General features: G+C 33.7%; 1 protein-coding gene and 1 long non-coding RNA gene across 9 annotated transcripts in view; both read left to right on the top strand.

Moving 5' to 3' along the window:
- The first annotated feature begins 7,640 nt into the window (after positions 1 to 7,640).
- Positions 7,641 to 8,773, top strand: LOC148602283 (uncharacterized). Its single transcript, XR_015916916.1, has 3 exons — positions 7,641 to 7,920; positions 8,255 to 8,323; positions 8,517 to 8,773. It is a non-coding gene; the product is annotated as an uncharacterized LOC148602283 (long non-coding RNA).
- Positions 8,774 to 15,313: 6,540 nt separating this feature from the next.
- The window catches only part of LOC148602282 (unconventional myosin-Id-like), a 57,987-nt gene continuing 47,772 nt past the window's right edge, over positions 15,314 to 25,528 (top strand). For 5 of the 8 annotated variants that reach the window (XM_088553691.1, XM_088553688.1, XM_088553689.1 and 2 more), the window contains exon 1: positions 18,873 to 19,012. In XM_088553691.1, the coding sequence (XP_088409817.1) occupies positions 18,909 to 19,012 (104 nt within the window). In that variant the 5' untranslated portion in view covers positions 18,873 to 18,908. Of the gene's footprint in view, positions 15,514 to 18,872; positions 19,013 to 25,528 lie in introns of those variants that run through there. The other 3 variants (XM_088553693.1, XM_088553690.1, XM_088553686.1) reach the window with 2 other exon arrangements.

Below are 25,528 nucleotides of genomic sequence, written 5' to 3'. Positions count from 1 at the left end.
CGTCACATGTTACTCTTTAAGGGAAGCAGATGTATTATGCATTCGATTAAAGACCATGTTGCCTTAAATCAACAGCCGAGTTTGCCTTTCAGATTTTTGTTTTTCTCAAAAGCTTTTCAAGTCGTTATAAAACGAGTCACGCATGTATGCTTTTTTTTTTTTTTTTAAATAATTCTTATCATTCATTTGTACATGTATGTATATATACACAGAATATATATTGTTTTTAGAAAGTCTCGTTAATTTAATTTGATAACATGGATACTCAGGTCTCTGAACAGTTCAATCAATTTGTTATGGACAATTTCTTCCTTTTTCATATCCACTTTACACTCCCATTTCCGCCCCAGAACAAATCTCGTTGAAAACTTAAATAGAATATGAGTGAAAACGTTCTTGCAAATGGGAGCAATAAATAGACTTAGTACCTGACTGGTGTTTTAGAAAATGTACGTAGTTACATTATTAAGTAACGGACAAAGGTGTTTGAAAACTTTGAAATAAAAAGATTGTGAAACAGTACAGTAACTACTTATATATTAAGAATGGTAATAATGAATGTGTCAAAGAGACAACAACCCCATCGGGATGAAAATACAGTGGCGGATCCAGACACTCCGGGGTTCCTCAGAAAAATGGGGATGCTATGACATTATTTGGATTTTTTTTTGTAAATTTTTCTAATGAAAATAGTTAAAAAAGGGGAGTGCCAACCGCCAGCACCTTCTTTGGATCCGTCACGGAAAATATCAAGTAAAGGCCATTCATTGGTCTTTAATGGACAACGAAAAAAACCCTAACACCCAGGGTAGTCTGCAGCTGCTCCCAAAAGCTCTTTATATTAATGATTTTGCAGGACATTTTACATTTCATTCAACAAAATTGATGGGAGCCTTCAAACAACCGATGTACATATAAATGGAGAACACCACTCTTTTCAAAATTTAAAAAAACGAAAAATTACAAAAAAAAAAGCTTAAGGGGGCGGATCGATGGTCGAGAGTTAAACAGTATACCCCAACTTTCTGTTTCTGGCGCATAACGAAATCAAAGTTAACTACTGTAACTTTATGCTTTTATATGTATACTCATTTTTTTCAACAATGTAGCCGAAACAACACTACGAATCTATAACTTCATTGCAACACAATTGAAGGGGGGCGTACAATCAACAATAGAATGCGAATATGTGAGTGAGCTCACATATCCAAGGAAACAAAACAGTATTTTTTCAGATGATAAATTAATGATAAAAATTTAACAGGGTTGTGTCGCTACAAGATTAAAGTCATCACTATAGAAATTTCATGATCGTTTTTATGATCTCGTGGGTTGTTTGGTGTATCAGACTGATTTGGGTCACCATTTATTATTGCGTGTTTGTGTTTTGTTTGGGTAAATCAGTGAAAATAATTGCAGCAGGTTCTTTTTGGAGGGTTCGCCCTGAAAACCCGATACCCAAATATTCTGACACCCAAATAATCCGACTCCTGAAACGTTTTCTGGTCATCAACTATAGACATTTTACTACAGTAATGAGTTTCATAGATGACTTCCACTGTTTCAACTATAGAAAAAAGTGTCTACGTTCCGGATGATAGATTGGTAATTGCTACTATTTTGATACATATCAGTATTCAATTACTCGTGGTATGCCTATCTTGCAAGCTCTTATAATCCTCCTATAAAGTTCTATTTTGGGGAATTGTAAGAAATCGTGAATTACTAGTTTTAAAGGTACATGTATTAGACCTAAGTTAGTTAATACGGTCGGTGATACAATGTACGTCTTACTACTGGTGCATGAAGGATATAGTAGAGACCCTAAAACTATTAAACTGTACTTAATGGAGCATGTACATTGAATATGGCAATATTTGTTATCCTGGTTTCTACTTGTGTGATATATGTATTACATACATAACTTTTTTTTGGGCATAAAACTGACCTGGAGCTGACCTGTCGGTTAACTGCTAGTAGTCCTTAGTTTGTATATTTGTGTAATTTTATATTAAGATTTATTATTTCCGCTGTAACAAGGGACTCAGACCTTATTTAACCGATTTTAAGGTATATTTAATTGGGTAAATACTTTTTTTATATTTTCCACAGTAGCCAGATTTATCAGGGGGTTCACGGATCCAGGATTTTCGCCGAGCTAGGTTAAATCTTTTAAATATTCTCCTAGAGTGGGTGCAATGTGATATCTTTTGTGGTAAAATTAGCGAGACATTATAGTTTCAACCTAAAATCGCCTAAATCTACCCCTGCGTTGCAAATTTTAGGCCTGAATCCGCCTCTGGTTGTTTTTGACTATACATCATACATATTCTTGTCGTATTAATCAAAAACGTTAATTACGTATATGAATTAAATTAGGAATGAACAAAAAAAAACATTTGTATTCTGCTTGAAACAAAGCATTAAAACGACGCAGGAAGATGTCATCTTGCAGACGAAGAGTTTCAACTCCCGCATTTGCTTTTTTTAGTTTTTGGCCAATAAATACATGTTATGCTAACCCATTGTAAGCCAGTCAATACTACTGTTTAACAGCTATTAACTTTAGGGTATTGGGGTGTAGTGTTTTTGGACTATCGGGATATCAGACTATTTGAAAGTCGGACTATCACCGTGTGGGACTAGTACTATCAGGGATGACCACATTTGGATTAGCGCAATCTTTTCGGATGTTTATATGTAGGTTCACAATTTATAGTTATAAATTGTTTTATTCCCTATGTTAATGGCTTGAAATTGTTCGACAGAATATAAGCAGCATTTTCTGTGTGTGTGGTGATATTAATATAGTGAGATGGGCACTAGAGAGTAATCCTGATGTGTCACAGTGTGGTGGTATGCACTCCACTGTTTGGTGCATGTGTGGAGGGTCATACTGATATTGTACAATTGTTACTAGAGAACAATGCTGACCCCAGACAGAGAGTGGGGTTGGGTTTTGGAGGGGTCTCACACCTTTAGATGTAGCAAGAAATGAAACAATTAAAAACCTTCTAATGAGTTACATAAAAGATTAATATTCATTCTTTATGTCTCAATAAACTACATATGATTTATTTGTAATGACACTTCACTTCATTTATTTTAAATATTTAATATCACTTGTGGGGTCTTGTTTTGATCAACTTTTTGTGCTGAATCAGAAAATATAATTATTTTTAAGATTTGTGGAAGAAAGTTGTTTTTCTAAATTTTCTAGAATGTTCTGTACAGTGGATGTTTTATATTTTGAGTTGATTTTAGTGATTTATTTTTATATTTTAAGTTTTTGACCCATGTTGTGGGGTCTTGTTTTACTCAACGCATCGTTCTGCATCAGATTAAAGTGGAATTTTAAAGATTTGAGGAAACAAGTTGTTTTTCTAAATTTATTGGAATGTTCTGTATCGTGGATGTTTTATATTTTGAGTTGATTTTAGTGATTTATTTTTATATTTTAAGGTTTTGACCCCTGTTGTGGGGTCTTGTTTTACTCATCTCATCGTTCTGCATCTGATAAAAGTAGAATTTTTGAGATTTGAGGAAAAAAAATATTTTTCAACTTTTTCTGTCCTTCAAAATTCACAAAAATGAAGCAGACGTCTTTCATGATGGTTTTTATTTTTTTTAATTTTAAATATTTAATATGACATGTGGGGTCTTGTTTTAATCAACTTTTTGAACTGAATCAGAAAATATAATTATTTTTATGATTTGTGGAAAAAAGTTGTTTTTCTAAATTTTTGGAATATTCTGTACAGTGGAGGTTATATATGTGGAGTTGATTTTTTAAAAAGAAAATAAACTTTACTGGTATTTACTTAATCATGTTAATGATAAAAAGTGACACAAAATGTTATCAGTTGACTAAGACTATTGGATTTCCTTTTTTTTCTTTTTTTTTGGGGGGGGGAGGGGGTGCTTTTTGGAAGGGGGGTGTTTTTGACCTAGTTTTGTTTCCCAAATTGTTTGGCCATCATCTGGAATGAAAAAAAATTAGGGCCTACACTTTCTTTTTGGTAAAAAAATATTATTTTCCAGATAAATCATTGGAAAAATTATGGATGGTCAAGTAGGCATACAAAAACATTTTTTCCTACGTGAAAATCCTAATGTTCCCATCCTTCCCAGGAAATCAAATGATGTAAGCCTTAAAACAGTATAATAGTACATATGGTTGGATCCTTAATGCTGTGATCATTGAGGTATGAATTGGTAGTCAATACTTCGGTGACTAAAAAATTAGTAATTTCTGCTTAGAAATTTGTTGGTCGGTTGTTTTTAAGAAATTGGTAGTCACAGCTTCTAGTCACAGTAGTGATCATGTCACTAGTCACAATCATGAGTGATCCTATCACTTTTCACAGTCTGAAGTGATCATGTCACTAGTCACAGTTGGTAGTGATCCTGTCACTAGTCACACTCAGGAGTGATAATGACACAAGTTACAGTCAGGAGTGATACTATTACTTTTCAGAGTCTGGGGTGATCCTGGCACTAGTCACAGTTGGATGTGATCATATTAGTTACAGTTGGAAGTGGTCATGTCACTAGTCACAGTTGGTAGTGATCCTGTCACTAGTCAGTAATGATCCTGTGACTATTCACAATCTAGAGTGATCCTGTCACTAGTCACAGTCAGGGGTGATCTTGTCACTAGTCACAGTATTCGTGTCATAGTCAGTAGTGATATTGTCACCAGTCACAATCAGTAGCCATCCTGTTACTAGTCACAATCAGTAGTGATCATGTTTCTTGACGCAGTAAGGAGTGATCCCGTACTAATCAGTTAGGAGTGTTATGACACTAGTCACAGTCGGGTGATCCTGTCACTTGTCACAATCAGGAGTGATCATGTCACTTGTCACAGTCAGTGTTGGTCCTGTTATTAGTCACATGAGTAAACATGTCACTAATCTCAGTCAGTACTAATCCTGTCACTAGTCACAGTCAATTGTGATCCTGTTTCTAGTCACAGTAGGCAGTGATCCCGTCACTAGGTACAGTTAGGATTGATCCTGTCACTAGGCACAGTTAGTAGTGATCCTGTCACTAGCCACAATCAGGAGTGATCCTGTCAGTAGTCACTGTCAGAAGTGATCCAATCACTTTTCAGTCTGGAGTGATCCTGTCACTACTGACAGTCAGGAGTGTTAATGACACAAGTCACGGTCAGTAGTGATCCTGTCACTAGTCACTAGTCACAGTCAGGAGTGATATTGTCACTAGTCAGTCAGGAGTGATCCTGTCACTAGTCACACTTAGTAGTGATCCTGTCACAGTTAGGAGTGATCCTATTACTAGTCAAGTGCATGTGTCATCCTGTCATTAGTCCCAATCAGGAGTGGTCCTGTCATTTTTATCATAGTAGTGATACTATCACTAATCACAGTCAGGAGCTATCCTGTTTCTAGTCATAGTCTGTAGTAATCATGCTTCTAGTCACAGTTAGGAGTGATCCTGTTACTAGTCACATGCAAGAGTGATTCTGTCGCTAGTTACAATCGAGAATGATCCTGTCACTAGTCTCAGTCAGGAGTGATCCTGTCATTCTACTCTCAGTTAGGATTGTTCCTTTTGTTCTAGGGACAGTTAAGATTGTTCTTGTTGTAAAAGTTACAGTCAGAAGTGTTCCTGTGGCAATTTTGAATAACAAAAAACTTGACTATCGTCACACTACGATCTTGTTGATCGGTTTAGAGTGTCGTAATACTGCTTCCAGGTTGATCGGTATAGACGACCATCACACTGTATCCTGGTCGATCGATATACAGTCTCAGGGTCTAATATACAACCCCCATCTACAAAAATGCTCTTCCCTTTTCACCGGTGGACTGGATCGATCTTCAACAAAAGCTCAGTTGGTATCGTACAAGAACAAACAAAAACAAAAAAACAAGAAAAACCGCCACGCCCGGTTTTACTCGAAAATTTTTGTTGATTATAGAAAAATCAATGAAAATCACTGGAACTGACCCCTCATTAGTCAGTCAACACCCCACTCCTTTACGAAAATTAATTTCAGCGTCGACATTGAAAAGCAAAGTCTGCACTCTCTTAATTCAAGGGAACCTTAGTTCATTGAGAGTATTCAGTCAGTTCATGCTGCCCGTTTCTGTATATACATGTAGTTTTAGTAATTTGTGTCGTATAACATGTCTTTGTTCTTCATATCAGGCTGTCTCATGGTGTTTTCGGTCTTTTTTTGTCGACAGATTTCCCTCCGTTTTATTGTTATTTCGGTGTTATATATCAATAAAAACGAGGCACAATCAACAACACAAGAATCATTCTAAAGCATACAAAACTTAAATCTAATTCAGTCACTACCTGTAGGGTCTTACGTCACTCCATTCTATTCCACTTTCTGTACAAATGACCGTTTCAGAACCCTCAAGCTCGGGCTTTTACCTTTGAATAATGCTTTCAAAGACATGAAAGAGGAATTCTGATTGGCTGATCAGAAAGGACACCAACACAGAAAGATCTACATGTAATGGCTGAATGGAACATTTTGATCAGATTGACGTACTCAGAATTTTATTATTTACTTGACGGTGATACAATGCATTTTCGATATGGTATTTCCTATGACCTGGAAACGGATAAAATATGATTTTTTATGAGAATAGCGAACCAGAAGTAAAGATATTGTTAGTTCCTAGGATAAAATGGGAAGTGCTTGTCGGAATGTGCATGTGGTCGTGTTGCTTTAACATATTTGGCCTACAATCTTAAAAATCAAAGTATTTCATATATATAAAGTGTGCCAGATTTCTCAATGAAACAGAATGCATAACCTTTACTTGACATGTTTGACAGTATTTGAATACGATGCACGTGAAGTGTGACCGGCCGATATTGTTACGAAGTCCGTCGAAATTATTCTTAAGATAATCAATAAAACTGTTCAAATACAATTGTCACGTCCTAAAAACAACTCCTTCCTACTTTCATTTCCTTTGATCTGGTATATATCGTGAAATATAATATAGGCTGTTCTGGCGGGAAACCTGCAGGGTATTTGAACGTAATCAAATTTTAAGTGTTAAAATATCTCCAATGGGACACTTTCATTTACATTTTTATTTTTAATACAGTTGATATCAGGCCTACTAAAGGATTTCCAATAAAAAAATATTTGAGATTTAGAATTGCACGAGTTTCTGCCGGGTTTTAAGTCAGAGTTGCACTTAAAATGCTTCAAGATATTTAATACTATGATTTAATACAATTTTGGGCACACTGTGATCAGCTACAGGAATACTGCGTTTGACAATTTACATATAATATCTGTATGTAAGTATAAATAACTGGTAGCAGCAGAAGAAAACCGAACAAACTTACATTTTTCTTCCACGTGACTAGCAGGCGCCGATACAGGGACGGGCGTTCCGGGCGTATGCCCCCCCCCTAAAATTGAGGAAAATTTACCTTGTTTGTGTGATATCTTGGTTTTTCGCAGTCTACGTCCAAAATTATTTGGCCTCGCACCTTCGCTCGGCAATTAATTCTATAAAAGCCCCTTAACCTGAATTCTTGGAACCGCCCTTGACTAGCGACGGAACAATGCACTAGCTGCTTAGAAACGACGCCGATCGTCTTTGTTGATGTGCAACAGCAACAGCAGACATGGGGGCAAGGTTGGTCAAGGTCAGCTGTTTTAGTTGTATAAAGAGGGAACAGGAAAAGTCAGACAATAACGGAAGTGAAAATATTGCATTAAGTGCAAACCGTACATCAGAAGAAATAATTGAACAACTTAATTATAAATGAAGGAATTTTAAAAGTAGAGAACACAACAGAAGCCAAAGCAGTTGTTGCGTTTGACGTTGTTGGACCGAACAACGATGACTTTTCAGCAAGGCCTCGAAGACTACCAGCATTGAAAAGAAAAAAAAATAAAAGTCCACCCCGCAGGTTGGTATCTTAGAGGCTGGTTTATTGAAACCACACAGCCTTAAAAATATATTTTAACGGATATGCAATTTAATCTCATATTATGGAACAAACTGTCTGAAAAATAAAGTCCACCTGCATATATGGTCAAGAACGTGTTTAATAGCGAACATTTCAATTTTATCATTTAAAGCACAATTTTTTTTTCATTTTCTTTTGGTTGCTGTTCAACTATTATCTCCGTTTTTTCATTTCAATATTCCTCAAGATTAATTTAATATTCCTAGAACATTCTTATAGTTTTAATCATAGCAAGACACATGATCTCAGTTTGTTTTTAATTTCTCATTTCAAGTCGTTTATACCAACGCTGAAAGAATGATGATGGCAGACATCAGACGGGATGGAGCTCTGACATCACGAGGTGTGTTTTAAAAGTTAATCTCTTGACCCTGAGTTAGTGTGACGTACTTGAAGTTTTTGTTCGCATTTTTAAGCTGCTATTACATATACATGTACATATACTTAGATGAACATGGTAATTTTACTTTCTTGCAATAATAGAACTAGAAATATCAACAGAGTCTCTCCATGTTTTCGTTCCTTGTTATTTTTAGGTAAACTTGGACGCAATTGTGAAGCTCGGGGGCGAGCAGTTCTCCAACGACAGAAGGGAAACCCCGTTCTTAAAACTGACACAGGCACTATGTAAAGAGAATAAGAATCAGTTGAAGGATGAACGAACTACAAATGTTAGAATGAAAACTGTACCGTCTATGCCTGCTGTCTGTAAATTTGATATTTTTTTTTAATAAAAGGGCAATTTTAATTTGATGTTATACATGTTTTTTTCTTTATATAATACTAGTCGAGCCGCATATTTGATTGTGGGAGCAAACAACTGGGGTAGAGCGTAAGTTAATAGCTTTCTAGTCTTTTCGGCCATAGAACATTTCGGCCATAGAACGTTTCGGCCCTAGTACTTTTCGGCCACAGTCCATTTCGGTCTGGTCGTTTCGGTCATGGTTTTCAATTTGCAATCAATTAGGAAATTTGATTTGTAGAAAAAAAATAATACACTACTGAGAACACAAATTGTAATTTCTCCACAGTATGTATTAATCATTATCAACGTCTATAGCTAGTTGACTATATGCAATCGTACTCAACTTGGCTTCGTCCCTGTTATATTAATTTGAAACAGTATTTGATTATGAACGATGGTTAATACTGTTGTCTGGTGCGTATCCTGCAAAAAGGGAATGGAATAAATTGGTTAAATTCATGAAAGTACAATTAAGACAGGACAGGAGAGTGAATGCCAATTTTTCCATAACTATGTTGGTAGATAATTATATATGATTTGATTGTAATAAACAGGTAATTGCACTAGGCATGAAAATTAAAAGGCTCCATTATCAAATTACCTAAATGATTAGTAATTAATTATCATTACCCACTAGATACATAGACTTTCTTTTAAAATAAAAAAAACTTTTCGGAAAAAGTGTCCAACCTGGCATTTAAGTTCGCAGTAAACAACTTTCCGAGACAGCTTACAATTGTGATAGGTCTATAATTTTTTGGATCATTCGGATCTCCATTGTTTTTATATATTGATTTAATCATCCCTATTAACCAACTACTAGGCAATATTCCTGTGTCAAAGACAACATTGAAAAGTTATTAATATATATCAATGAAAATATGATGTATTTTTGATATACTCATTATCTTATCTTCTCCGCATGCCTTACTATTCTTCAGGTTGTTAATACATTTAATGATTTCGTTCCTAGAAATGTAACCGTTTATATAAGCATCTGAAAATTCTACGGAAACTACAAATAACAAATAAATTCATTAAAAAAGCTAATTATGTTTTTACAAAAATTAGATATTAATAAACTATACCTTTTATCTGGGACTTTATATACACTCCCACCTTTTATATGTAACTAATTTTATGCTTATAAATTGCAATTGGTAAACAGTGGAACACGACTTTGGGGAGAATTTCCGCTGAACATTGTGGAATTGTTGAAAAGTACATTATAGAGAACTCAGAATATCACTATATAACACTTATTTAAAAAAAAAAAACATTTAAGTCTGGAACATGCATTATTACATATCCAAGCAGGGAGTGTTTACATATGAAGCCCATAAATCGAATTATTCAAAAAATGATACGAAGAAGAAGACGAGGGAGAATACACTGACAACACAAAATTGAAACTCATAACAACAATAACAAACAAACAAAAATCTATCATAAATATAATTGAAACGAAATCGGACTTTTAATCCAAGTGTGATATATAGACCTGTATTGACATATAGACCTTGGTCTAATAAAACAACACATATTCGTTATATTTAATCCTAGAAGACTTATAATCATATTTAATTACAAGTCTATGATTGACAGTAAAAATGCTGTATATGTATGTCTGATTTCCTAAAACAGTCAATCGTAGATTTGATTATGTTAGGTTCACAAATTTTATTACGTACTTCTGAATTTTGGATTCGACGATGATTTTTGTCAAGGAAGTCTATTTATAGACTGAACTTGACTTAGAGATCGTCGGCAACCAAATCACGTAACCAAGGTAGACATTTCAACATATAACTATCAAAATAACACTCCGCGGATTATTCTCCTTGTAAAGTTTGCATTAAGATAACGTTCCGCCGCCGATCATACTCCATGTCAAATGTGTGATGTTTACTTTACCTACGACATGGGCGTGTAACGATATTAAGGCTATGTGTAGAACTGCAAGATTTCAATTATTATATGATATTTTGACGCAGAGAGCTGGACCATTTTGTCAAATTGACCCGAACATTCGAATGTAGGAAAGCTCAATCGAGATTTGCCAATTTATTTCTCTCTTGATTTGACCTTTTAATGAAGATGTCGGGAGCTTCTAATGAAGGATTTTCGGAGCTGCAATGTAACCTCTTTGTGTAGTAAGTACAGATTACAGTGGCGGATCCAGGGGAGGGTGCATGGGGTTGGCACCCCTCCTTTTATTGGAAAATTTCATGTGTGATTAATTTGATCCCAGGAATTTAATTTCTGTACATAAAATGCAAGTACTATGTACACATATGTTAATTACTACATGTACATGAAGATGTACATAAATAATGTAAAATGGTAAACACACATGTACACACATGTAGCAAACAAAGAAGTATTTAAAATAGAAAATAAACAGAATTGTTAAAGCATTATGATTTCAAAGCAGAGACATAAACAATGTATCTGTTTCAACGGTAAGGATGAAAGGAGGTCATGTGGCATATTCATCACATTCAGTAGGTTAATCTTGAAAGAGTAATCAAGGGAACCAAGGTTGTAGCGGTAATCAAAAGAATGTAATCCAGGGACAAAGACCAGACATGGAAAACAGACATTCACAACAAAGAACATAAAGTAACTAAAATCATACATACAAAGTAACAAAAGTAAATGTGCAACTATCAAAAAGGAGGGGTATCCAGTGAAATAAAGTAATGTCCTTGGGATGCGAGTGGACACATAAGCCATAACATTACACATACACATGTAAAATGTTCCTAAAATCCAAACTTCCACACCGACCAAAGACCTTTATACATACCCTATATCACGCCTATAGACCTATATCGCATACCCTATATCACACCCCTAGACCTTTATCACATACCGTATATCACACTCCTAGACATATTTCATATTGTATATCTCATATTGCATTCTATATCACACCCCTAGACCTTTATTGCCTTCTGTATATCACACCCTAGACTTCTATCATACACCCCTAGATCAATATCGCATACCGTATATCACTCCCCTAAATCCATTTCAAGTACCCTATGTATCACACCCACAGACATATATTGCATACCATATATCACACGCCTAGACCTATATCGCATACTGTATAGGACCTATATCGCATTCTCTAAATCACACCCATAGACCTATATGGCATATCCTATTTCACACCCATAAACCCATTTCAAGCACCCTTTATTAACCAACTACCCAAAATATGTTAAAATATATAAAAAACTGACCAATTGATATGAATTCAAACCGGGCATCTATACGGGGCCAATATGGATCAAACCAGGCCCAATACGGCATCATAACTTCCGGTTGTTTGACACCGCCATATTGAGTTAAAATTGGATTTCATGAATTTTGATCACCAGGACTAAAAGCTGCAGAAACACAAAAAAATCTTTCATTTTACACAAAAAGGATATTTAAGACTTGTAAATGCAAATAAATTGACCTACATTTTCTTGGTAAAACACAAAAACAACTGTTCTACAAATCATCTAATTGAAATGGTTAATAAAATTGTCAATAAGTATGTAATTTCATATTGGCCCTGTTATAGGTTTCGGTCAATCATATTCGCCTGGACAGCCGTATTGGCTCCTAACCTAGAAGGAGAAATGAGCAAAAACTTCTCCCCGTTTGTGCTCACTTCTACCATTTGTCTTTGACAGAGTGTTGTTTTTGAATAGATCACATAGACAGAAATGTCAGTATTGTAATTTTTCAAATAGAATTTACCAAACCTCCTCCTTGTCACTGATGTCTAGATTAAGCCCCGGAAATATAGGTCTAGGGGTGTGATATAGAGAATCCGATGTAGGTCTATGGGCTTGATATAGGGTATGTGATTAAGGTCTAGGGTCGGTGTGGAAGTTTGGATTTTAGGATTGTTTAAGTCTGCTTTGAAATCATAATAATTCAACAATTCTGTTTATTTGTTACTTTAAATACTTTATCCTTTTCTACATGTATGTACATGTGTGTTTACCATTTTATTTTATTTATGTACATGACATGTAGTAATTAACACATATGTACATAGTGCTTGCATTTTATGTACAGAAGTTAAATTCCTGGGATCAAACTAATCACACATGAATTGTCCAATAAAAAGGAGGGGTGCCAACCCCATGCACCCTCCCCTAGATCCGCCACTGTATCTATACTTACTACACAAAAAGTGTACATTGCAGCTCCGAAAATCCATCATTAGAAGCTCCCGACATCTTCATTAACAGAGTCAGATCGGGACAAATAAATTGGCAATTCTCGATTGAGCTTTCCTTCTTGCGAATGTTCGGGTCAATTTGACAAAATGGTCCAGCTCTCTGCGTCGAAATTTAAATAGTTAATATCATATAATCATTGAAATATTGCAGTTCTACACATATTAAATAGCCTTTTTATCGTTATACACCCATGTCGTAGGTAAAGTAAACAAATACATATTTGACATGGAGTATGATCGGCGGCGGAGCGATATCTTTACGCAAACTTAGCAAGGAGAATAACCCGCGGAGTGTTATTTTAGTAGTTATATGTGGAAATGTCTACCTTGGTTACGTTATTTGATTGCCGACGATCTCTAAGTCAAGTTCAGTCTATAAATAGACTTCCTTGACAAAAACCAGTAAAAACCTGGTACTGTTATAACCACCCAACCTTTATTTTTGCCTGATTTGCACGAAATTATATGTACATGTAAAAAATATTTCCCAACAATAGGAGGTTTCTCCATATCATATGGTTAAATACATGTATATTTTCATGAAATTTACATTGTAACATTTTGCATATATCAGACACTGTTATGATTTTTTCCCTTGATTTCTTTTTAGTTGTTATCACTTACAATTTTCACTAGATGAAGTGAGAAGAAAGCAAAAGTGAAACAGACCATTTCTGTGCTGGGACACTATTTAAGCATGAAACAAAGTTCATGATTCTCAAGTCTGGTACATGTATGTGTAGCATGAAGCAGCTGTAAATGTATGGGTCAACATCTCTTAATAAAAAAACTATAAAAAAGAACCATTGGCACTTATATATTTGCAAAACACGAGAGTTACATGAATTGTAATCTCATTCATATTTGTGAAACAATCATGCAGAAAAAAAGTGAAAGAAACATACATTATTGAAGGCAGACAGGTATAAAACACTCAGCAAATAGTGTTTCATCATAAAAAAGTGGTACTCATAAAGTAACTTTTTTGTTATGGAGAGAAAATCGAGGATTTATACTCGAAGTGCATGTTTGATTAAGACATCATACTCCCTGTATTCACCACATACCATTGACTTTTCAACTTAATTGGAATCTTAAATGGCTCAAATCTATGAGCTACAAAGTTGTTTTTAGTTTAATGATCTTTAAACTACATAGTAATTTTTACAACAAGAGTTTTTATCCTTGTTTAAAGTGAAAAAATCCTAGAGAAAGGTAATTATTTATTGTACATACCATAGCCTAATCTAGACAACAATGACGAGAACAAAGTTTAGTTTTAATTTATTACAAAAAAAAATCTACATCAAAGTGAGTACAAGCAAGGAAAAGTTTTTTGCTCATTTCTCCCTTGATATTGGGCCTCTGTTCAACTTGCTCTAATCTGCAGGATTCATTTCTACTTCATGCATCTCCAAACCGAAATTTCAAGACGTGGGTCCATTCTTACTTTGAAAATTCATTAAATATTGATGGTCAGTGATTCTCAGTGGAATTCATATTATGTAAGAAATACTGATTTAAGTATTAGGGAATTTGAGGACATCAACGTACGTGTACAGCCAATTATACAAAAGAAGGCCCAAAAATATATATTGATAAACGGACTGCATAAATGTACACTGCGTTAAAACAAATGGTTATTCTTTAAAAGGACTGTTTTGATCGGTTTATTTAGCTTACAAGTTGGTTATATGAATATTTTTGATTACTTTGCCCCGTGCAGGCCCGGGTGTTAAAAGAATAGGCCGTCTGCAGCGCTAAGCTTGTCGTAATAGGCGACTAAATAGTGCTCAGAAACCTAGCCGGGGCTAGGGCGCTCTGCCAATAGAGTAACTGGGATGTGTGCCCCAGGTGGTGGAATGGGGTACCCTTGGCGTGTCACATGCTGGAGTTGCCAGGCTATAATACGGAAAACCTGACCGCAAACCATAGTGGTGCATCGTGTTGGGAAAGATGCCACGTTCCTCGCACGTTAAAGAACCCTGCTGTGGTAGAAGTAGGAATCTTTGCGCTCCGCCACAGGAGGCTAAATTCCCCGACCCTGCCCTTCCCTCCCTTTTATCTTGTGGCAATCAAAATTTGTCGACCCTATTATCCTTGTGCCCATTCTTTTTTTTTGTATTTCATCATTTCATATTCATTTTGTCACCCATTTCATGTTTATCGTCTGAATATAGCTGAAAAATATTGCTGCTCGGACGTTAAACCCCAACAATCAATCAATCAAACGATCACTTTGAGGTCTTCCTTGACTCAGTGCCTTAGCACTTTGATTTAAATAGTTATTACAGATACACCCTTTATTGAACCTCTGAGTTTATCAAAACCGGAAGTCTATCATAACGCCGCCTAACGATAAAAATATACTCACCTGAAATAATTTGTGGATTAATGGAAATGTGATACCGGTAACAGAAAGGAATAAAACTTGCAGAATGGCTGGAAGCATCCATGAAGGGCCAGAATTTGGCATCGGAGACTTTGTTCTCCTCCGCGATGTCACGCTTGATGCTTTCATGGATAATTTGAAACTTCGGTAGGTAAAAATTTAGAAACTGACCACACAAGTTTTCAATCGATACCTGAATGCAGTCTTTAAGTTATATATAGACAAGTGCACTTATTTTCTAATAGATCTGCATTTTGTGTCACTGGCCTACTGTCATTCAGATCTGTTTGTAGAGTTATGAGTAAAACTTGTCACACCTTAAGGGTTTTTTTCAGCAGTTTTAGTTACTTTAGTTACATGTACTTTATTTATATTTTTTAGTTTTTAATTTTGACTGTGTCACAAGTTTTACACGTGCGACTAATCAACATGTTTGCAATTTATTTATTCCTTTACCTATAAACTGTTAGTCACAGTGATGCCTGAATAACTTAGATATGAGAAGGCGTTGCCCTTTAAAATAAAATAGTCCCTTATACATGTACATAGTGTACATGTACATTTATATGGCATAACTTACGTTGAAATGATCCATGTTGTCCTGACAAATATGTATTTCATATGTATTTAACATGCAAAGTGCTTAAAGTAATTAGATAATGCACTATTACATGTAATGTACAAATGTTACATGCACACAAATGTATGTATGATATTATAGTATTATTTAAGTTATTTGGGTTATAGTTTATTGACATGAATTAGTTCTTGTTCCTGTATGGTCATCTGATTAAAAATGTGTGTATCTAATTTGTCCAGAATTAGGAAATTATCAGCTTTTGGTATTTAGTGTACATTCACATTTTCTGACAAAATCATGATAACAAACAGGCTACAAATGTACATACATTAATCAGAATATCATTTGTAACTTTTGAATATCATTCTTTTTTAGATTACTATGTTCAAATGAAATTTATAAAATGTAAAACTCAGATTTTTACTCTTTAGCATCAATATCATTGTTGAAAATGGATGATTGTAAATGGGGAATATTGATTTATACATGTACTTATACATATAGGTAATCAATTCTGCATTTGTACATGAATACTGCCTTTGTGTTTAAGCATGTACATGTATGGCATGTAACTACATGTAACACTGTTGACCAACCTCTCACTCCAATTAATTTTCCTTGCAATCCATTAAAGTAATCATTGCTTCATTTGGAATGAGAAATTATATATGACCGGTTAAATATTTTATAGTTTAATAACAGTACTAAGAAATTTTGGTAAGCAATGATTTTTTTTATCGCAATATGACAAAAATAGTCCTTCTAAAATTAATTATGCCTAAAAATAACAGAGCAATCAACGTATTGGTAACACGCTTTTCAATAATGGTCCCAATCAGAACACACTGTCATTCTATGAGAATTGAAGTAAATGTTCACAGTGTTCAGAATGAAATCTTTGATTGTATCTTTATTTAATAAAAAGAAACTTCCTCTGACGGAAAAATTGAAGACATACAAATGTATATACATGTATGTTTTCAAGGACTAATATAACACATTTTGACCTAAATAAAAACAAAACATTTGTTACCAGTGAGTAACTTCTGATTTGGTTTAGCGAATGTATTACATGTACAGTAGTTATCTTTCCTGCTTTTTACTAGTAAATTTGTTTTCTATTATTACATGAATTTTTTGTATTTGCAACTACATTTTGAACTGACAAGTTTCCAGTTACATGTACATGTATGCCACTAAGAATGGTCTGTCCTTTGAAAAAAAAGACTGCCTTTTCTGCAGTTCAAACACACCAAAAGAAAATCGAAATGTAGAAGGCTTACCCATAAACAGTCCCTGGAAAAAGTTGGGGCAGCAAAAATTAAAGTGGGTCGTACCAAATTGAGAGAATTGCTAAAAAAGAATAAATCTCTTAAATGACTTTATAGATGATTTTCTTATTCTGTATAGTCAAAAACTGATATATTTTAAGTTTTCATTTGTATATTTAACTGAAACAAGTTACATTATGGTACATGACCACAGTTTACCAACAGTTTTTTACCAAGTTTTGGATGTGATTTCACTTAAATCCCAAAAGGGGTTAGAGGTTTCACAATCTGTGCCCAATACAACAGAGTGGTTTTATTTCATAATCATAAGGCCTTTGCAGGGATAATTAATGACCACTATGAGCATAAATACAACAAATTCAGTCACCAAATTTAGCTAGAAGCCCTGGCCCTTAAATTATGTTCTTAGGAAGCCCGACAGACTTCCAAAAATTTTGGGGTGTTGTAGTGTTCTGTGTATTTTTGAGTTCTTAATCATATCTAAATAGTCTGAATCAAATGAGTGTTCACAAAAGCATTCATTACTGATTTTACTTAATTTAACACATTAAGACGTAAAGTAATCAGAAAAAGGTTATATGTTTATAGTTGCCATAGTTTTCCTGTCCCTTGATTCACGGCTTTTGATTACCCCTTCATATTTTTTCAACTCTGATAGTAGGTTTTGTAAAAGCTCTGAAGGTCCAGTAAAAGTTTGATAATTACAGGACCAGTAAAAAAAAATTGAGTTTGGCTGGAACTAGATTTCTGTTGAGATAATGCATACATGTACAATATATACACAAAGTATCAGACCAGATTTTCTTCTGCTTTAAAAAAATTGCTTAAAAAAATATTGAAAAAAAAATTATTATTATTATTTCTCAATTGATAGACAAAATGCTGAATACAGTGTTTTTGTTCAAAATTACAAGTACATGGATTATGGCTTATGTTTAAAAATAATTTAAACTACAAAATTTAATGTTATGAACTTTGTTTCATCACTTGAAATGTTCTAATAACAGGAAAGCCAATGCACTTTTTTTCTATGAAAAGAAAATGTGGACAAATTTTGAGAAAGGCCAACCAAAAACCAAATCTCTGGGTTCATGTACATGTAGTACAGTACAGAAAGAGACATTCCGTGACTGATGACTGACATATTCAAGTGGTGCACCACTCTTAGAGTGGTAACCAATAACTTCATCATTTCAAAAGATTTCTTGCAAATTCTTTTTGGAAGTTTTTAGGCATAGTTTACAAATTTGGAATATACATATACATGTATCATTCGATAAAAAGTAAATTATGGGTTAGTGGTGTTATCGCTATGTTAGTAATCAGTGTCTCTCCTGTACATGTAGATGTTGGTTCCTTGGGTAAGGGCACTGGCCACTTAGTTGTCTTTATTAAGGTCAAGAGTAAATAATTCTTTTCTGTTTCTTAAAAAGGCCAAGAGTAAATAATTCTTTTCTGTCTCTTAAAAGGCCAAGAGTAAATAATTGTATTCTCAGTTGTACATTTTATATAAAGGGATAATATCCCTATTAGTGTTTACAGAGTAAAGTTAACAGATTGTATTTAAATTGAATCAGTCAAAGATAAGAGGGAAAATGTAAACAAATAAACACTTAACTCAATGTTGACTTACCGTATTTAGACCCTTAGAATTTGAAGGCTGTTAACAAATGTATCTTATGGTCACTGCAACTACTGTTAGGATTGACTGCATTGACTTCATGTACATGTGTGTACACATAGCTATACATGTACATGTATGTAACACTTACATGTAAGTAAATACTTTTTTTATTGTTTACATTTGCATTGAGTAAATATTCAGTGCTCTACAAGTTGGAATGAAAAAAAAAAAGGTATAACCATGTATGTTCTACAGTGAAATTTTGAATGTTTGAAAATTTAGTTTGCTACCATCAAAATATCCTGCCTAAAATTTTACCCTGAATTTGTAATTGGAATGCCACAATTCTGATACAGTACATGAAAATTACTGTTACAGTTCTATTTGTATGCTTACTTCTGATTTTGAAAATTTCAGCTTTTTTGGCTTTCAAGTAAAACTGTGTCTGCAAAATTCCCGGAAGTTCTTACCCCTTTTAACATGCACATTTGCTCTAGAAAAATGTGGTTTTAGAACATATCAGATCAAACATTCATTGTTTGAAAAGTTAGTTGAGTATATGAAAAAATAAAATGAAAATCACTGATACTGCCTAAAAGAGCAACAGAAAGGTGTTATAATGGCCCTCATGGAGACATTTCAGTAAACTTTCCCTGTTCTGTCCAGGAAATTCTCTGAAAGTGGTAACCAAATACACGGGCAGATTTAAGACAGGGGAGGCCAAAAAAATGAAATGTCTGTTTCCTGCTACCCTACCTTAGTCCTACATTGTACATTGTACCCTTAAAATTACATTTACATTTAAAAAGACCAATTTGGCTCAAGCACTTTTTAAAGCCTGAATCATTTACACATTAAATTCAGTGTAAAATGTTTTTTTGAAAAATGAAATAATAATACCCCTATCCTATGTACCTGTCCTACTCCATTTTTTTCTTGCTGATAGCAGGAAACAAGACTATTATTATTTTTTTTAATCATACTTAAGTTTCATATACATGTTTGCAGTGTTTTCTATGTACAAATTGTAAAGCTTTTAATCTCTTTCTCTACAAAGTAAGCTGCATTAATGAGGTAGACCTAAGGTAAGGGATACAACTCATACAAATCATTTGAACGTTTGAATTAAGTAGTTTACATCCATCTCATGTACCCCAGCTAAGTCACTTTGATTGATTTCATTCTTTTTCAAATGAAAGCTTGATAGGCTTTGGTGAAATTGAATGTGATACAAACATATCACTAATTTCAAGAGTTATGTTCCTTACCTAAGATCTACATGTACCTCCTTAAATGAGTGTACAATGTATTTACAAATGTATGCGTTTTTTTCTTGAAATCACAGTTGTGAGTAATATTTTAAGTAGCTGGAAAAAAGCTGCAGATTTTGCAAGAGTTTCACCTATTATCAAAAATAGATTAGCCGACCAATTTTGACAGCTTCTATTGACATCCCTGGTAATGCCATTATGGGTTGATACTCTCATGGATACATGTAGATCTAAACACTAAGAATATGGGTTAATACTCCCATGGATACACGTAGATCTAAAAACACATAAGAATATGGGTTGATACTCCCATGGATACACGTAGATCTAAACACGTAAGAATAAGGGTTGATACTCCCAAGGGTACACGTAGGTCTAAACACGTAAGAATATGGGTTGATACTCCCATGGATACGCGTAGATCTAACACATAAGAATATGGGTTGATACTCCCATGGATACACATAGATCTAAACACGTAAGAATATGGGTTGATACTCCCATGGATACACGTAGATCTAAACACGTAAGAATATGGGTTGATACTCCCATGGATACACGTAGATCTAAACACGTAAGAATATGAGTTGATACTCTCATGGACACACGTAGATCTAAACACGTAAGAATATGAGTTGATACTCTCATGGATACACGTAGATCTAAACGCGTAAGAATATGAGTTGATACTCTCATGGATACACGTAGATCTAAACACGTAAAAATACTGTGGCATTTGATTATTTAACAGATTACCTTCAATTTATTGTGATAAATGTTCGATTGCCATCTTTAAATTTCAACTGATCTTAAGTCAAGGTAATTTTAATCTGGAAAATATGCAGAAAATTTTTATTGCATTTTTATTCTTTTGACCTTTGATTGAATTCAGTTTCATTTAACATCAATTATTATTGGTTTTTTAAAGTTCCATTTTATTAAGAAGAATTTATGGTTGACATTAAAGTCTCATCACTTGAGTACTTTTACATATCTTTGTCAAACCGGATGCTGTATCACTCACCTTCATAAATTTTTAGATTATCTCATAACTGTTTAAATTGATTTAAGAGAAGTTATGAAAATAGCTCTGATGTTCTGTGAATCATCTTTGAGTTACTCAACACCTACTTTTAATATCAAGATATTTTTGTAAGAGCTTAATTTAATATAATTATTAATATGAATGTAGTGAAAAATATAAATTCATTATATGATAATTTTGGTACCATTCTGTACAAGAATCAGGCAATAGGTGACAAATCATTTTTCTCAATTTGGTCTATTTTGCCTCAAATATATTCAATACATCTAGAAAACAACCAAAAAGATCTTTGAATTTATTGTGAATCATCAATTAAAGGCCTTTGCCAATTTAAAAGCTAACTCACAATTAATGTACATTTGTACAAATGTACGTCCAATTAGATGTGACCATTTTAAAATGAAACACTCAACTTAAATTTTGCATGATTTTTACATAGATTGTACATGTACGTGACGAGTAATGAGCATATTCAAAACTGTTTATTATACTCCTGATGTACATGTACTGGTATTTTGTAGTAAAACCAATACAATTTGTAGAAGTGTCAAGTTAAAGAAATTTTTCAATTAAAAAAAATGTGAATATTTGAGTATGAAGCATTCTACTTCATGCTATGGAATCAGCTACATATGTTGAAGGAGTTTCTATATCTCCATCGTGATTTTACTACATTTTATCCTGTCACCAATTGATAAAAGTATGATGAGTAGCTGCTCAACTCTGTCTTTCTGTCTGTCCATCAATCTGTCACATGTAATGGTAGCTACATGTACTTACATGTAGTCTTAATTGTAATTAGAAAGGTATTGAAGGAATATTATTTCTCATACATTTTTTTCACAGATTTTGTACATTGTACATCCAGGGCTAGATATTCATATAATATCACATCAAATGCTGAAAGGAATTTTTTTATTATCATTTATATACTTGTACATTTTGTACAGGTGTATAGTGAAAACATTCTTTATAATGTCCCTCTTTTCTACAGGGGTAAAAAGTATGAAATACAAGCATATTTTCTAAATCTTTAACTAAAATTTACTCAAAAGTTTGGTAGCCATGGTCTACTGGGCAACTATGATTTTTATCACTGTTCTAGGCAGTTAGGGGAGAGATATTAACCAAACATTTTATTTTTTGGCTTTAAATCTGACAAATATTCTGACTGAAGACAACACCCTAATCTTGATTCTGAACTGGGTGGGTTTTAGATGTAAACAATTGATTATGACTCACTAATTATCGCAGATTGCTTTGACATGATTAAAAAGTCTGCTTTCTTTCCTGTTGAAAAGTATCTCCACTGTATGCTGGTTGTTGTTTGACTTTTGTATTACATGTATTAATGAAACTTTCCAACAAAAGTGAGTTCCCTTTCCTGTAATCCCCCATATTGATCACTGATAAGTTTAATTTGAATAGAGTACTTGTGTACTTGTTTATTGAAGGTTTTATTAAGTTAAAAACTCTCTTGAAAATTGAAATTTGAATTCAAATTACATGAATTAGGGAAGATATTTGTAATTGAATGTAACTCCAAAAAATACAATTCAATTGATGTAAAAGATAATAATGAGTTTCAGATTTGGTTTCTAATTCTGATTTTATGTTAAAAATTTAAACTTAAAAAAGGGAAGATATTTTTGAATTAAAATGGGACATCTAAAGTAACAGTTTAAAAATCATTAATTCATTTAAATTTTACTGCAAATACATGTATATTTAGCTCTACTTTTAAGTTGATAATTTATTTTATAAGTTAAATGATACACTTGTGTATACATTCATTGTATGTACATGTCTTACTGAAGTCTTCAAAGTGGCTTATCATCAAATATTTTATGTCACTGATTTGGCTTACTTTCAACATCTGAAATGGCATGAATGCGATATGATCTAAAATTGGGTGACTTCTGCTAGAATCTTGGTTCCCTTGATATGATTACTATTATAACCGCGATGACCCGGATGTTTTTCAATCAAAACACTGGTTACACGGAACTAGATTAAACAACTGGCAATGGCTATATACAGAAATCGGGGCCCTACTAATATATGACCTATATAGTCAGTTGTAAGGAACCCCTGTGTCTAAATCGGAACTGAGTAATGTTCAGTGCTAACCGATCATTTCATCTTTTTATATAAACTTCCCGTTCTCATACAAGCAAGAAACATGCGTAGAACATATGTGTATGATATTTAAGAGGTACATCTCGTTTATCTCGTATGAAGCTAGAACTATGACACTATGGTGGTAAACACAGCGCAGGTCTGTAGCGTAATGTGGAGTAGTAATATATAATTATTCAAATCATATGCGAATATAAAGTACTGAAATTAGGTGTGCAAGTTGTCACTAACAATATTAGCGACTTAAAAATGTGATTTTGAATGAGTGAAGATATTTGTTGAAAAGGGCAGGGTAATCCAGGAATGAAAAGGTCACTCTTTCACATTGAAGACTTGAAGACACATCATTACAATAACTTGTAACATTTATCTAGGGAAAATCGACAGAAAAGGGCAGGGGCTTATGAAACTCATCAAAAAGGGCAGGGCATCTGAAGCTGTATAGTATACTGGCAAACTGTACAGATTTGGTGTTGGATTTCACTGCATAGTTGAAGGGATTTTTTATGATTGAAGATTGATGAGTAGATAAGTAAGTTATAAAGAGCTTATTGAATTTATTGAGTGACATCATGTTTATTTTTCGCTGCAATTGAACACAGGGAAATACCTCTCAATCTCTTGTCAATACACCTTCTCTTGTTTGTCAAAGCTTGATAAAAATACACCTTGTATGTGTCTAGTGGGTGTTTCCTGACAAGAACAGAACAAATTAAAAAGTTTGATGTATAAAGTACATAAGGAAATAGTTCTTTTTTTGGTGATAAATTGATTGATATTTTTTCTTTTCTCTTTCTGTATTTAAATTAAAAATCTTTTCTAATGTTATGTATTTTAGTAGTTGCAAGGTCATTCAGGTATTGGGGGGGGGGCAGGTGTCAGGCTATTATTTTTGCCCCTTTATGCCCTCATTACAGTGTTCTAGGATTCTACTTTCTCATCACCCGGGGCAAGTGCAATTTCTGTGTGGGAAAGTTGTATGTTATACTTTGAAAGTATTTTTATTGTGGGAGGGAACCAGTTTTCTTGATTTAAGGTAAAATTATCAGTATGTAGATTTTGACTAATCTTTCATACGACAATTTTTCAATTTGTCAAATGGGAAAATTCCCTGCTCCTGTTGCTTACTTATGGGGGCTTATAAGAATTATAAAAATCTGCATGTACATGTAGTTCAGACTTAAGCTGGAGGCAGGTTCTGTTCCATTCATTCATAAAATGTTCTTGTCCTGTAATGCTTGAATTTTCTGCCATAGTACTATCAATCAATCAATCAGTCAATGATGAAATGGAAAACATGTACAAAGTTTAACAAGTGGGAAAATTACAGATCTCAATCTTAAAAGGTCATTGGTGAGCCCTGTGTCGAAAGTAGACATATACATGTACATGTATGATAAAACTATTGAAGATTCAAGAAAAATTGTACTAAAATGTTTTAATTTCATGGGTCATTTTGATTTACAGCTACTAAATGTTATAATTGTCCTTGTATTTAGTGCAGAGTTTCTTTGAAAACACATGGATTTAGAAGGTATTTCTCAGGTGAGAATTTCCCTCATACATTAGCAATAATTTATATTGGAACCTATGTATTTATTGATCAGTTTGCCCTGGAGTGAATTTTTACATAGCATGTATGGTTAGCATGTCATAAGCAAGTACAATGTAATATTGTCAAATGTGCAGAATACCTTGATAACATTGACAAGAGAAAGTGATCATTAGTAATTAAAATCCAATTATTTATAATCAACCTTTGTCCTATTGATCATCATTAAAAACTGACCCCTTCATTCATTTGTTAACAAGAAACTGTGTGTATAATGTACAGTGTATTGTTACATGTACATGAATAATGGATGAGTAACTTCTCTTCCTTCCTGGTAAAATTGTTTTATGGATTTGTCATTTTCCTTGACCTATTAAGGAGAGTTTTATCTTTTATGTTTTTTTTTCTTAGTCACGCCAACGTTATTATTATATTTTTAGTTTTAAGAATTTTTTTTTTATGAAACCCATGGGTAGGAGGAAAAAAATCAGCTGCAGTTGATTTTATTTTTTGTCAATATCAACCTTGTCAGGACCAATGTAAATGTATGTGTATAAGTGTTTGTTATTACTTGTAAAAGTAAAATTTGGCTGAGGGAATGTCCATTTTTCCTTAAGCAGATAGAAACTGATTTAAAAATGTTTGAAAAGCAGCATTGA

This window comes from Perna viridis, chromosome 11, assembly GCF_037379345.1.
Source record: "Perna viridis isolate PV_CMFRI_1.1 ecotype Kerala chromosome 11, ASM3737934v1, whole genome shotgun sequence".
Taxonomy (NCBI): Eukaryota; Metazoa; Mollusca; class Bivalvia; order Mytilida; family Mytilidae; genus Perna; species Perna viridis.
This window is presented reverse-complemented; position numbering and strand designations above follow the sequence as displayed.